At 39.6% G+C, this 13,128-nt stretch overlaps 1 protein-coding gene across 1 annotated transcript in view; it reads right to left on the bottom strand.

Moving 5' to 3' along the window:
- RCAN2 (regulator of calcineurin 2) overlaps nt 1–10,801 on the bottom strand; it is an 82,800-nt gene extending 71,999 nt beyond the window's left edge. Inside the window, exon 1 of the mRNA XM_075707169.1 lies at nt 10,565–10,801. Within this exon, the coding sequence (XP_075563284.1) occupies nt 10,565–10,801 (237 nt within the window). The remainder of the gene's footprint in view (nt 1–10,564) is intronic.
- Nucleotides 10,802–13,128: the final 2,327 nt, after the last annotated feature.

Below are 13,128 nucleotides of genomic sequence, written 5' to 3'. Positions count from 1 at the left end.
TTATCATGGCTTTTAGAAGTCAGCCCCATGGTGCACACCAGTCTGTTACTGAGGCCCTAAAACACGGGCCAGCTCCCACCCAGTAAGGGTCTGGTACCTCATTTCCTCAGCATCTTAGGAAGTTTTCACTTTTGTTCTTCCCTTCTAAGCCAGCCACACACTGGAAACATGGGATGAAACTGTCAGATTTCTCCACAATACTAATTCCAGTAACGTTAAATGCAAAATTTCTAAATGACTGCATGCAGCAGTCTTACAATGCCTTTATGCTTTTTAGACTAACTGCAAAACCAGTTAAAAGACAACACACACTCATCTGAATCCACCCTGCTGCACTGTAATAGATGCCTTCATTACTCTCTTGCCAGGGATACTGTAATTTCTTTTTCCCATCCTACTGTCATCTTGACTTCCAGCTCTTTAGTCTCCATCACATGGAAAAGGTTTCTCTTATCCCTCCGAGACATACACATTATATCTACCATATCTCCAATGAGTCTGCTTCTGTATTAGGTTTCAAAGCCCAGTACAAAAATCATGTAATTTAAGCAGGGTAAAGCGCCCATAAAATGCAATGAAATTAAAGCAAAAGAACCTACAGTTAGAAAGTAATCACAGTAAAGCAAGACAATAAAAGTACAAGATACAGTATTTTTAAAACCATTCACACACTCGTACTACACAGGAAACTAAGAATTTGAACAAACTCCTCAGCTGACAGAATGGCATAGTTTATCAGCAGATCTGTTGCCTGAGGATCGGATCTGAGAACACAGCCATAGAAAAATCCTTGCCGTATTGCAGCAAATGCTAAAACTTCCATCAACCACAAAGAAGCATGAATTTACCTGGCACAGAAGAAAGCATGTTTCCAAATGCACAAAAGTAATTGATAATTCATTTCACCTTGTTTCAACTCTGAATATGATCTCTCACATTTGTGCACAAATCTATTGTGGAATTTGTCTTAACCAATACCACAATCTTAAAGCTGCTGTCTCTCTCTTCTCCATTCTTTATTACCTCAAATCACCTTCCAGTATCCCTCACTTTCTAAGACTACATTCTGTGTGACTTGTTACTTCTTTCCTACCTCTATTAAGCATTATTTGATTTATTAATTACATTAAACTCTGGCGCAGCGTTCTTAATGTGTATTTTGTATGACACATTTGAGAAATTCCTTTAAAATAACTGGTAATTGGAGTTGTAAATTTACTTTTTTGAATGTGATTAAGCCAGAACGTAGCTTCTGTAAATGCGATGTCTTTATGCATTGGTAACGAAGGCTGACCTTCATTTAGAAGCCTTTTCCTTGGGCCAGAAAACTGATATCAGAACTTGTGGATGGATTAGGACCTCTGATGGTATTAAAATAAGGAACAGCTGCTGCCCTAACCACATTAGAATGGCTTTACTGCACTTTTTGATCACTATCAGCTAGAAAAGTAGTATTTTTGTTGACTTCAGAATGACAGTTTGCTAGAGGGAGAAGGTCAAAACTGTGTTTGATTATTAGCAGATAAGAACTACTTAGTGGAACAAACCAAAGACTTTTCTGTAGACTACATAAAGGCAGCTTTTTCCTTTGAAAGATGCAGCTCTTGCTTCTGCCAGCAGATACCAGAAGGGTTGACTTCTCACTTTAATACACACTGTGCCAACATAAACGTTTCAATTAGATGCAAGGAAGTTCCTTTAGAAATCATTGCTGTGGTTTATTCCAAGCATGACCTGGTATCTGTCTTCTTGGCTTTATATTGCTTTACAAAAAACATGCTACACCTTAGATTGGCAGACAAGGAAAAAAAAAAATAGCCAAAAAAACCCCCAGGAGTAACACTGGTCAAGAATAGCAAGTATCACCAGTCAATCAAACCCTCTCAAACTTGGTAAATAGGAAGCGGCATAAAATTGCATGGAGAGATTGCTGCTAGGTTCCCTTGCTTATCATCCCAGAAAGCAACATATCCTGCTACCATCCTTGGAAAAAAAGGCTCAGTATTCCATGTACACGCAGTCAAACTCTCAAATATTTTCAAGCAGGGTAACTGGAAGGAAAAAACCACCACCACCAAAACTTCTCTGTCGGCAGAAGTCCTTGGTTGAACTCCGCATCCCAGCCAACACTGGTAGAGAGCTCAGAGGAAAGGCATACTAGCCTCGGTGTTCCAGGCCAGATCCTGACTTCCTGAAAGATCAAAAGGCATTTGAGTCCAGGAATTTAGTTCAACCTATTACAGGAGACAGACAACTGCAAAGTGGAATCTTAATCTAAATTTGTACAGTGTTTAGAGATATCTAAATCAGACCTACCCACACTTTATCCTACAATGTCCATTGTGCTCGAGAATGGAGTAATTGCAGAACAATTCTTTACTGACTTACAGATAGGACCTTGCAATTCGTTCTGGCTCCCGGAGCCCATGTTTTCTCATGCCACAACAGAAGGTCCTCATAAACCTTGGCATGGATTTACCCACACCTTTGTTAAAATATCTCATTCAAAACTCTGTTATATTTTAGCAGAACTGATAAGAAAATTATATTCCTGTACAAGAAAATTGAAATACTTACCCTGAATGGTCCTTTCCCAGGGAAGATTTCACACCCATCCTGGTTTCTTGAGATAATATGTTCCCTCTAGACTGCAGAGTAGAGCATGACCACAAAAAAGCCAGCACTAGAAGAATTTTTCCATAGCTGCTCTTAAGGAGAAAAGTACATTTCCAAATTTAAAAAGCAGACAGTAACTGCTGTCTTGCATGTTCTGGAAAGAATATTAATCAGTTTATTTTTGTAATTTACAAACAACTAGTATAATTAGATGCTTTGAAGCACACTCCAGATTTCAGCTGCAACGAATACAGGCCTACCTTTAACCCAGTTGGTTTTTTGCCAGGCATGTTCTCCCATTGAAACAAGGGTATTTGTGCTACCAAGCGCCCCGTGCACGGATGGGAAAATAAGCCCAAGTACTGGATAAATTATTAGACAGCATCCACATTGCACACAGTGGCATTTCAGGCCCAGAAATACCTGTTACTTGTTTTTTTTGGTTGGTTAAGGTTTTTTGTTGTTAAAAAACCGAACACATTTTCAGAGCAGGAATTGAACATTGATGGAATTGAGGAATATTTCGAGCTTGGTAACTCCTGGATGCCAACAGGATAATTGTGGCCAAGTATACCTTCTACTTGCACGGGATGAAGTGGGCATACACACAGATTCAACTTGACCATACTGTTACAACTGTGCAAACTCAGTATGTCTTTTGTGTTTCTTCGAAGGCTATCAAATCATAAAGCTTATGCATTTTTCCAGAAAGACAGTAGAAGCCCTGAAGCCTTTCAGTAACAGCCAGAGTCACCAAAAGGGAGGAGAGAAGGAATGCCTAAACCAGAGTAGACTAAGGACTCCTTATAGTTCCATTAGAAATTCTGCAGATTACCTCAGAGAAAATTAGTGTCAGACCCTATACACAAACATACATGAGCCACCTTTAGTACCCTCAGCAAGCTGTCTTGTTAACAGCATCAAGAGCAACCTGAAATAATCTATATATATAAAAAAAAATTCTCAATATGCAAACCACACCAATCAAAACTAATTCATTTTCTTCCCCCGAACCAGAATGAACACTCAATAGATCCCAAATGTTAATGAAGGTTAACTTCGCTACTGCCCTTTCTCCAGTAGAACCTCAGGACCTTACTCTTACTGTGGCTCTACAGTCCTACGGAGTTCCAGACACTCATACGCTTTGTAGATCTTAGGGACAGTCATGTTTAGATGGTTCATGTGATATAGTATGCCCGACTCCATGAAGCAACTGCTTCAGTTATCTGAACTCCTCAATATGACTCAACTGACCTGTGAGAAAACCACAGAAACAACAGCTTACAGAGGAGCTGTTACGCCAGCATCCCATTCCATGTCGACTAACAAGGTCCAGTAGCTATACCACAGAAAGTAAACTGAAGTAGCTTTATGAATGACAAATATCAACCTCTCTTGTAGAGAGGACTTATATAATGGGGCTGAAAAAGTTGGGATTATCACTCCAGCAGTCAGATGAGATCTCAGGTACAGAGCATGAAAGCTTACAGGTGTTCAGCTGAAATACTGTATTGCACTGATACGGTTCACAGAGAAAGCATTTGAAGTTACAGAATAAATGCCATGGAAAACTAATTTTTTAGACTGTATACTTCTCAGAGCAAGAACAGCTTCCTACAGCTATATTTTACTGCCTCCATGATCATACCAAAAAGTAGTTCTTGGATGGCTTTAAACCACCACCCAGGGAAGAGTGCAAGACAGGATTCCCAGAGGGCAGCTATGATTCATGAAGTGCTGAAGGACACTGCTCCTGCAGCCTTTCTTTGCAAGCGCTCTGCATCTAATAAAATAAAAATACATATACAGTGTATAGTAAAGAAACACTTCAATTTTTACAGAATGACAGGAATAGCATTCATCGCGTTTATAAAGCGGAGCAAAACAAAGTAGGTAGAGATTCCACAGCACAAGGCACAGTCTGCTTCAAGTGGCAGTTTCTGATAATGTTATCGTATGAACAGACGACAACCTTAAAAGGTAGAAAAACTGAAAGTAAAACAAAGCAACAGCAAGTGTACCAGGAAGGCAGAATGAAGCCTGCATTCCTTTCCAGCCTTGGAGTGATGACTTCATCTTTGCTAGGGTGACCTTCCACTGAGTCCAGGCTTGAACACTAATATTAGACTAAAAAGAAGTGTGCCACCCTCTAAATATAATGATGACTCAACACCTAGAGGCTTCAGTGATGTAATATGACCAAAGAGGTTCTGATTTCACAGTCTAGATTTTTAAAAATGAAGTCAAAAGGAACAGATCTTCCCCTGCAGAAACAAAGCCTGCCTCCTAGAGTATCTTCTTGATACTTCCTGTTAGGAAAAGGGAACCAAAGAAACATTTCACACATGGCAGCAGACACACTGGCTCCACTTTGTTTAAAAGAAGCACTTAACAGACACATTTCAGTTATATGCTTCAGAGTCAAAGAATCAGCAGAAAGTTTCAGTTCCAGAATTAACATATAAAAGTTAAAGACAACACAGCAGACCACTGAACAGTCTGGTCTCTTTTACTGCACCTTAAAAATAAAAATAGCAGCACGAAGATGTGCTTTGTTAAGAAAGCTGAATGCAATTACAAAGGAAAAAAGCCTTTCCAAGTAAGGCTACAGAATTCTCTTAAAGCATCATCCTTGGACAAGTATTCCAGCTCTCATTTGAGGTAGCCCTAAATCTTCTTCAAGGCCCAAGCTCAATAATACATCTTAAAAAAAAAAAAAGGTTAAAGGCTTTACATAGGCTTCTGCAGTAAAAGCAAGTAGTCATCCAATATATGTAAAGCTGTAATGTGCAAGAATCCCTCAAGAAAATAGTAACTGTTTTCATAATAAAGTCCTTCCATTAAAGTAGGATTATTTTTTCCCATTGACTTGTTAGCTCAACTTCTTTTCTCCTCCCTTCCCCACCCCACCTTCATTAAGCTAACAGTTCAGAAAATCCATTTTTAATCACCTTCATTCCCCCATCTTGCATTCACACTAACCCTCCTCATCAGAAATATTAGGATACACTTCAACATATGTTCACAGAATCACAGACTGGGAGAGGTTGGAAGGGACCTCTGAAGGTCATTTCATCCACCCCCCTGCCAGGGCCACTGAGAGCCAGCTGCCCAGGACCACATCTAGACAGCTTTTGAATGTCTCCACAGAGGGAGACTGCACCACCTCCCTGGGCCACCTGCGCAAGTGCTCAGCCACTCTCACAGTAAAAAAAGCATTTCCTGATGTTCAGAGGAAGCCACCTGTGTTTCAGTTTGTGCCCCTTGCCTCTGGTCCTGTCACTGGGCACCACTGAAAAGAGCCTGGCTCTGTCTTCTCTGCACCCTGCCTTCAGGTGTTATTACACACTGATAAGATCCTCCTCAAGAGCCTTCTCTTCTCCAAGCTGAACTGTCCCAGCTTTCTCAGCCTTTCTTCATATGAGAGATGCTCCAGTCCATCATCTTATGGTGATCCTTCACTGGACTCTCTCCAGTATGTCCACATCTACTTTGCACTGGGAAGTCCAGAACTGGACACAGGTTTGGTATTTTCTCATGCAGAAATAATAATAATATCCTCTATTGGTCTGAATTACAGTGGCAAGAAAAAGCACTTAATGGACTTTAGTTATGGTGGAGCTGCCTAGGACATGATAGCCAAAATGCTCAGAAACTGATTAATCATTCTTTATCTGAAACATAACTATCAAGTTTAATAAGGTGCTCCTTCCAATTTGAGCCAAAATAGTGGGAAAAAAGAGCATACAGCCTCTAAACAGCTTGAGGAAACACATCCTTCCCTCATGTAAGCATATTCTAATAGCGACAGTTTTGTGTAAGCATCTCCTGAAGCATTACAGTATCTGAAGAAACCATCTTAAGACACAAAGATGCTTCACTTTGACAGTGTGCTTACCAGTTTCAGCCTGAAGGAAATTACACATTTACAGAAAGGATGGTTTTACAAAACAGCGATATATGCGTAACAAAAGCACAACAAAAGGGTTACCATCCAGAAAGCCTGAGGGCTATATGTAGCAATTAACTGTTAACACACACACACACCTACCCTTAGCAGTAATCAGTCCCTTAGCAGTAATCAGTCATCCCCTTTGGCTCCCCACCACAATTGCTTTATCAGGAAAGAGAAAAGGAGCAGCACCTCCCATTCAGTCACACTATCAGCCAAAAATAAGTCTCAATTTTGCCATATCTTGCTCACGTAAGTAGTCACATCAGTTTTTCCAAGAGACATGCAGCAAATCTCAGGGTTTAGGAGTAATTTTATTTTTAGCTTCTTTACAGTAAGACTTCCGTGACCCAACAAAGTCTGTGCTGTACACCCCAAAACACAAAAAAGTCTGCCCCTACCATTAAACAGGTTATACGCCAAAACAGATTATCAGAACACAGGACAGTGACGGGAACACAGCTGAATGTGACCCCAGCTTTGCAACAGGCCTGTTGGATAATCTATTTCTCCACACCTTTGTTCTTCCTTAAGAACTAAACAGCTCAGTATTTTCTAGCCACACTGTAAAGAAGGTATAATTTCATCTTCTGTACGAAGGAGCAGGCTGTCCATGATGGGACATAAGCAAAACCATCTCCTTTTGGTTGTAGCAAGCTGTTAGTGCATTGAAGCTGCTAAGCCATCCTGTGCAAATCCTTAAACGCCCATATTATCTACCCAGCTAGCCATGGCATTCTCCTGACCTAACTAGAGATTTCTCTCCAAGAACACAGGTCTGAAAGGTAGGGAAATATTTTTTTGACCAGATGCTCTGTTACTGTAGCAAAATCAGATACATATAGCTAGGACTAGTCTATATTCCCCCTTTCTTCTGCCAGTGTTTAAGAACAGGCAGTCGCCCCTGAGCGGCTTCTTTTAAGCCAGATGGCAACACTTGCCTTCGGATCCCAGGGCCTACAGCTCTGCAGACTCACTGTCTATGTTGAGATCTTAGGGTGCCAGTCAGGAGAACACTCAAGCCTGGCCCGATACAGTTTCTGCATCCGTAAAGGGCATGGCCTTGAGCTGCAAGAATTCCTCATCTTCAGAAAAATGGAAGGTCCAAACCCAGGCTCCCTACAGATGCCATCATCGCTCTTGGTAGGCAACACAGAAACCTTTCTAAGAAGTGCTGGACAGCCACATGATGCTGGTGAAAGGGTATATCTGGGGCAGGACGCAGTAAGAACAGACAAAGCTTACCCACAGTGCAGGTGTGTGCGCAGCTAAGTGCTCCCTCCGGGCTGCTGCAAGCCCAGACTCAAGCACAAACTGGAATTTACCTATTATCTGATACAAAGAAGTTAAATGCCTTCAAATTAAACCAAAAATATTTTAGGCATTTGCTTTTAAAACCTATCTTTAGCAAGTATATTGCTTAGATATTTGTGCATTAGAAATTTGAACCTGACAGTTCAGCCTCTTAGATGCTTCAGGTAACGCAACATTAAAAACTGTCAGCGTGAATTCTTTACATTAACAGTGTTGCATGCCCTAGCCACTCAGAAGTTTATATATTTAAATATTATTTAGGCAGCAAGTTCACACACCAAGTCAAAACAACCATTTACAGTGACAGATTTCTCTGGCTTTCTTTACTAGCCAACCTGTAACTTCCAAACCAATCATACCTCCATTTTCCTCCTAAAAGTGTAGGTCAGGAGTAAAAGTCAAACACATTGCAAACGCTTTACTTTCTGGAGAATGGATAACACAATGAAACTACTGTAGATACTACAGTAATGGTTGTATGTTCTTTAAAAAGGTTAGTGTACCACTACATATACATTGGATCAATATATAATTGAAGATATGATTGTTAGCAGCATTTATTAATTGCGATTGTGTGAGATTCTAAACTTTAGCTTAGTAACTTGGCAATATTTTATATTGAATTCATGTGTGCTCTTATCCTGCAGCAACAGTTAATAATAGAAAGGATTACGGGTATTAATCAAGTGGGAACACAAATACATGTTCTACAGGAATAATAAAAATCATAATCAGCTCCCCAGGTCCTTGGATTTAATGAGAAATCTGAAGGTAATCCCATCTAGTTAAATATAGACTTACGGGAGTAACTACTTACCTGCAAACATAGCTGTTCAATCCACGTCATTGACAGATAGTTTGCAGACATGTACATGGAACAAAATATCCACCTCCACAACCCAGCTGCTATTCTTAAGACACATCCTTAAGTCCTGCAAGTCTTTGGGGATTGCTATCCCACATACTTACATAATCACCCATTCCATTTTCTAACTAAGCCATCAGCTAAATACTAAAATACAGCTCTCAAAAGGGAAAGCTGAGGAGCAAGTGGGGATAGAATCTCTGCAGGATGAAGACAGATTCTCTAGTTCTAGGCAGGCTTCTGTTTTCTTCCTCTAAAACTGGACTTTTAGACCCCTCCAACTTTAACGAAGTTCATTACCAGATGGTTATAAAATTCCACAAAATGGCACAACACAGATGCAAGATGCTTATTAGCAAAAGGACTTAAATACAATTAATGGCGCAGTTTTCCAAGAATGCAACTTTAGAATGTAGAATTTTATTTATATATTATATGATCATTGTGTTTAGTGCTGTGATATAAAGTTTTATTTTCTTTTACTCTCTATTACTCAAAAATACACAAGACATCATTACAGAAGACAAAGATGTCTAAAAAATTAAACCCAAACAATTCCACCTGTGCAGCCTCAGATATCACTTTCAGTACCCTTAAGGGGAAGCCTGTATCCTTAGAAGTCTTATTTTATTTCCCTTTCATCTAGTAATTTCCCCACTAAAGATCCTTTCTCCATCCTGGCCAGCTTCGGTCCCAGTGAATCTGCTCTATAGTTTTATCTGGATACCTCATCAGCCAGTTCCAGCCAAAACCCACTTTACCACTGCCAGCTTGTTTCTGAATTGAAAATTCTGGAGAAGACACTCAAGTAGCCTCAGATGTGCCTGTAACAATTAGCCTAGACTAATTTCAAACAATAAAGCCCCAATCTATCAGTTTTCTATTCCTGACATCTCCATCAGGAAGAATACTAGGCTAAGAAACCGGAACTGAATACTTCCTGCAAGAGTTGATTTTTTTTTTTTTTTAAGAAGATATTGTTTTCAACATTCTGTTTTAGACTAATTGCAGAGTTAAAAACATTCTTACGCAGTTCCTTTGCTCTCACTATCATTCACTTTAGATTATCCAGCTAAAAATAGTATTTCAGATAACTTAAAACATTTGAGACCTTATCGCTCTCTACAACTACCTGAAAGGAGGTTGTAGCGAGGTGGGTGTCAGTCTCTTTTCCCAAGTAACAAGCAATAGGACAAGAGGAAATGGCCTCAAGTTGTGCTGCGGGTGTTTAGATTGGATATGAGGGAAAATTTCTTCACCAAAAGGGTCGTCAAGCATTGGAAGAAGCTGCCCAGGGAAGTGGTTGAGTCACCATCCCTGTTGGTATTTAAGAGACCTGTAGATGTGGCACTTCAGGACATGGATTAGTGGTGGACCTGGCAGTGTCAGGTTAACGGTTGGACTTGATCTTAAAGGTCTTTTCCAACCTAAATGATTCTATGAGAAAATTCAAGAAAGGCAGCCTCCTATCAGTCGTATGTGATCAGCAAGTGGGAGAAACTTTCACATGTTTAAACTGCCACCTCCATCATGACTGCAACTATGGTTGCTATGAAGACACATACCCACATTTCAGTTTTCTGCAACTGAGCAAAAGAAAAACTTTTTTTTTTTTTCCCCATCATAGTTGACAAAAAGTCTTTTAAGCTCTTGAAATAAACATAATGGCAGAGTGTTGTTGTCACCTTGGAAAGGCCCCATATTTATGATCCATTTTTTTTGTAGGAGACACTTTATGTTTCATTGAAATTGCAATAAACACAAACATAAGGCATACGTTTCTCATATTGAAGATATGGAAACTGACACTGTACCTTACTGTCCTCATCTTCAAACACAGACTGGTGAACATTACAAGCAAAGAGAGAATTCGGAAGATCGTTGAAGTCAATTATTTCATGAAAATCTTCTTCTGCAAAACATCTCTTTAAATCGTTGTCTCCATTTAGAGAGTAGAGTAAGAACTGCCCTCCGTCCTCCGGGATGCAGCCATAGTGACCGAGGCCTCGCATTCCAAAGAAGTATGAGTCTCCCCTCATCCCTGGCAGCATGGAGAAGAGAGACACAGTTACACTACACTTTTAAAAATATCACCCACACAAGTTAACTCAGAAATTCTTAGTTTGCGGGCTTAGCTTGTAGAAATTATATTTCACACTATTTTAAGACAACAATTGACCTCTGAAACAGGGCACCAAGACTAGTTTCACCAAGGCTCAAATAGGGACTTTGCTTTAGTTTCATTTATTAGCACAGAAAAGACCTAACCACATCAGCACAAGCTGCTGAACACAACCAGAAGCAAGGCATTACTCAAGTGCCCGTTCCCCTAAAAAACCCAAACACAACGTATTATTTTCTAAGAGTCATGTTTGTTACTGGGAAGGCAAGCTGGTGCTTCTGAGCTTGCAGTCAGCTTAGAGAAAAAGTGTAATGCACTGGATAAGAAGAAAATGAAAATAACTTTGAAAATTACACCAGGCATCAACTCAAAGGAAAAAAAAAAAAAAAAGAAAAAAAGACTTGTTGGAAAGTAGCATGAACACAGAATCACCAAAAGACAATACAACTAAGACACATCATTATTATGAAGAATAAAACCAATTTTTTTTCTACAGTTTGACAGAACACGCCCTGTTTTTCCATGCCCATTAGCAATTTTTTTTTTGTTTGCATCTTAATCACATTAGGAAGTAAATAGAAAAAGCAAAGGGAAGAGTAAACTCAAGAGATGATTCTCACCACCTTTTAGGAACATCCTGCTGACTTTAGAGCCTTCACCCCAAATGCAGAGTAGAAAGACAATTTTAAGACACACTGAAGGGCACAGACCAGCCAAGCAGAGTAAGTAAAGGTCCAATTAATTATCAGTGTGTTCATTAGTATAAATTCAGGTATTTATCATGGCTACTGTAGACAATCCTTAGTACAGCTGTATTAGACATCAACCTATAACCTCTACAGAGCTCCAGTAAGCCTGCTAGAACCTTTGCAGAGGAATAATTAATTCTCTTATATTTTTCTTCCTTTCAATAACAATAGCCAATAGCATTGGCTGCTTTTTCTCCTTATAACATAAGGAGTGAAAGAGTTACATAAACACAGTATGCTCATCTGTTTCAGATTTGCCCTTGCTGTATTGCGTACTTGCTATTCTCTATAAATAGTTGTAAATATTAGTTCAAACACACTATTTAGGACTAGTGTCCAAAATTAAACCCTATGGGCTTATTTAAACTTAATCTCAGTAAAGCAAAGCTAAATTATGGAGCTAATTTGCCATGCCCATGCCTTTCATATAACCTCATTTCTGCTGCAGCTCTGAAATGACATTTAACCAATGACAGAACACATCATTCCATAACCTTATGTTATGGAAATGTCAGTAATTGTTATTGCTGAAGTCTCAGGGCTAACGATGGAAGTCCTCAAGAAAACAAGCTAAACTCATGCTCAAAATTATCAGTTTGGAGCACTGAGTCCATACTTATACCACTCTCGGATCACACGACAGAGACAGATTTATTAGCCAGTATTTGTCACAACAACTAAGGTTGGAAGGGGCCTGCAGAGGTCAGAGTCCACACAAGGTCAGACCAGGATAATGCAGGACCTTGTCCAGAGGTAAGTGTTGTACAGCAATACCATTCACAGTGCATATAAAGATCTGCAGAGCGCTGGTAGGTCACAGGATCTTAGCTGTCCTCCTTTTCCAGGTACTAAAATATATTACACAGCTAAAACCAGAATAGTTTCCTAGTCCTGTATTCTCTGCATGTAATTTATGAAGGAGGGGTTTAAAACAAACAAGGATGCAATGTTGTAAGGAAGCAGGTGTAATGTGAAAGCCTCAGGCCCATTACCTCTTTTTTACTGTGTCAACCTGACAACAGGCTTTTAGACTAATCAAATACATGCTAGTATTTTCACCAACTCAGCTTGACATTAGCACAACTATCTCCAACTAACTTCAGTTTAGGAATTTAATTCTAGCTGTGAAAAAAAGCCTGAACAAATGATGAAGGAGGTGGCTAGAACTTCAACAGTATACATTAGTGTATAGGAACTCAGTACCACAGCAATATTGCCTCTGGTATTTGAGCCAACTCACTGAAGCCTAGTATTACTGTACATTTCCATGTAATCATAGCCAGGTAAGCACTAAAAGAAATCTTCATAGCAGCCACTACTGGGGAAGAAGCTTAATTTCAAAATGTATCAGAATATATTAATAGATCATCTATTCCAAATGCAGTCATCTCTAAATGTGTTTGGCATCATGTCTAGCCTGTGCCAAGATTAGATTCATTGCTTTCAGGCTTATGAAAATAAACCTCAAGCCTGGTATGTTACAAAATACAACTTACATGGCAGAGCA

The sequence above is a fragment of the Pelecanus crispus genome, chromosome 3 (assembly GCF_030463565.1).
Source record: "Pelecanus crispus isolate bPelCri1 chromosome 3, bPelCri1.pri, whole genome shotgun sequence".
In the NCBI taxonomy this organism is placed as follows: Eukaryota; Metazoa; Chordata; class Aves; order Pelecaniformes; family Pelecanidae; genus Pelecanus; species Pelecanus crispus.
The sequence above is the reverse complement of the archived record's forward strand: the minus strand, read 5'-3'. Positions and strand labels throughout refer to the sequence as shown.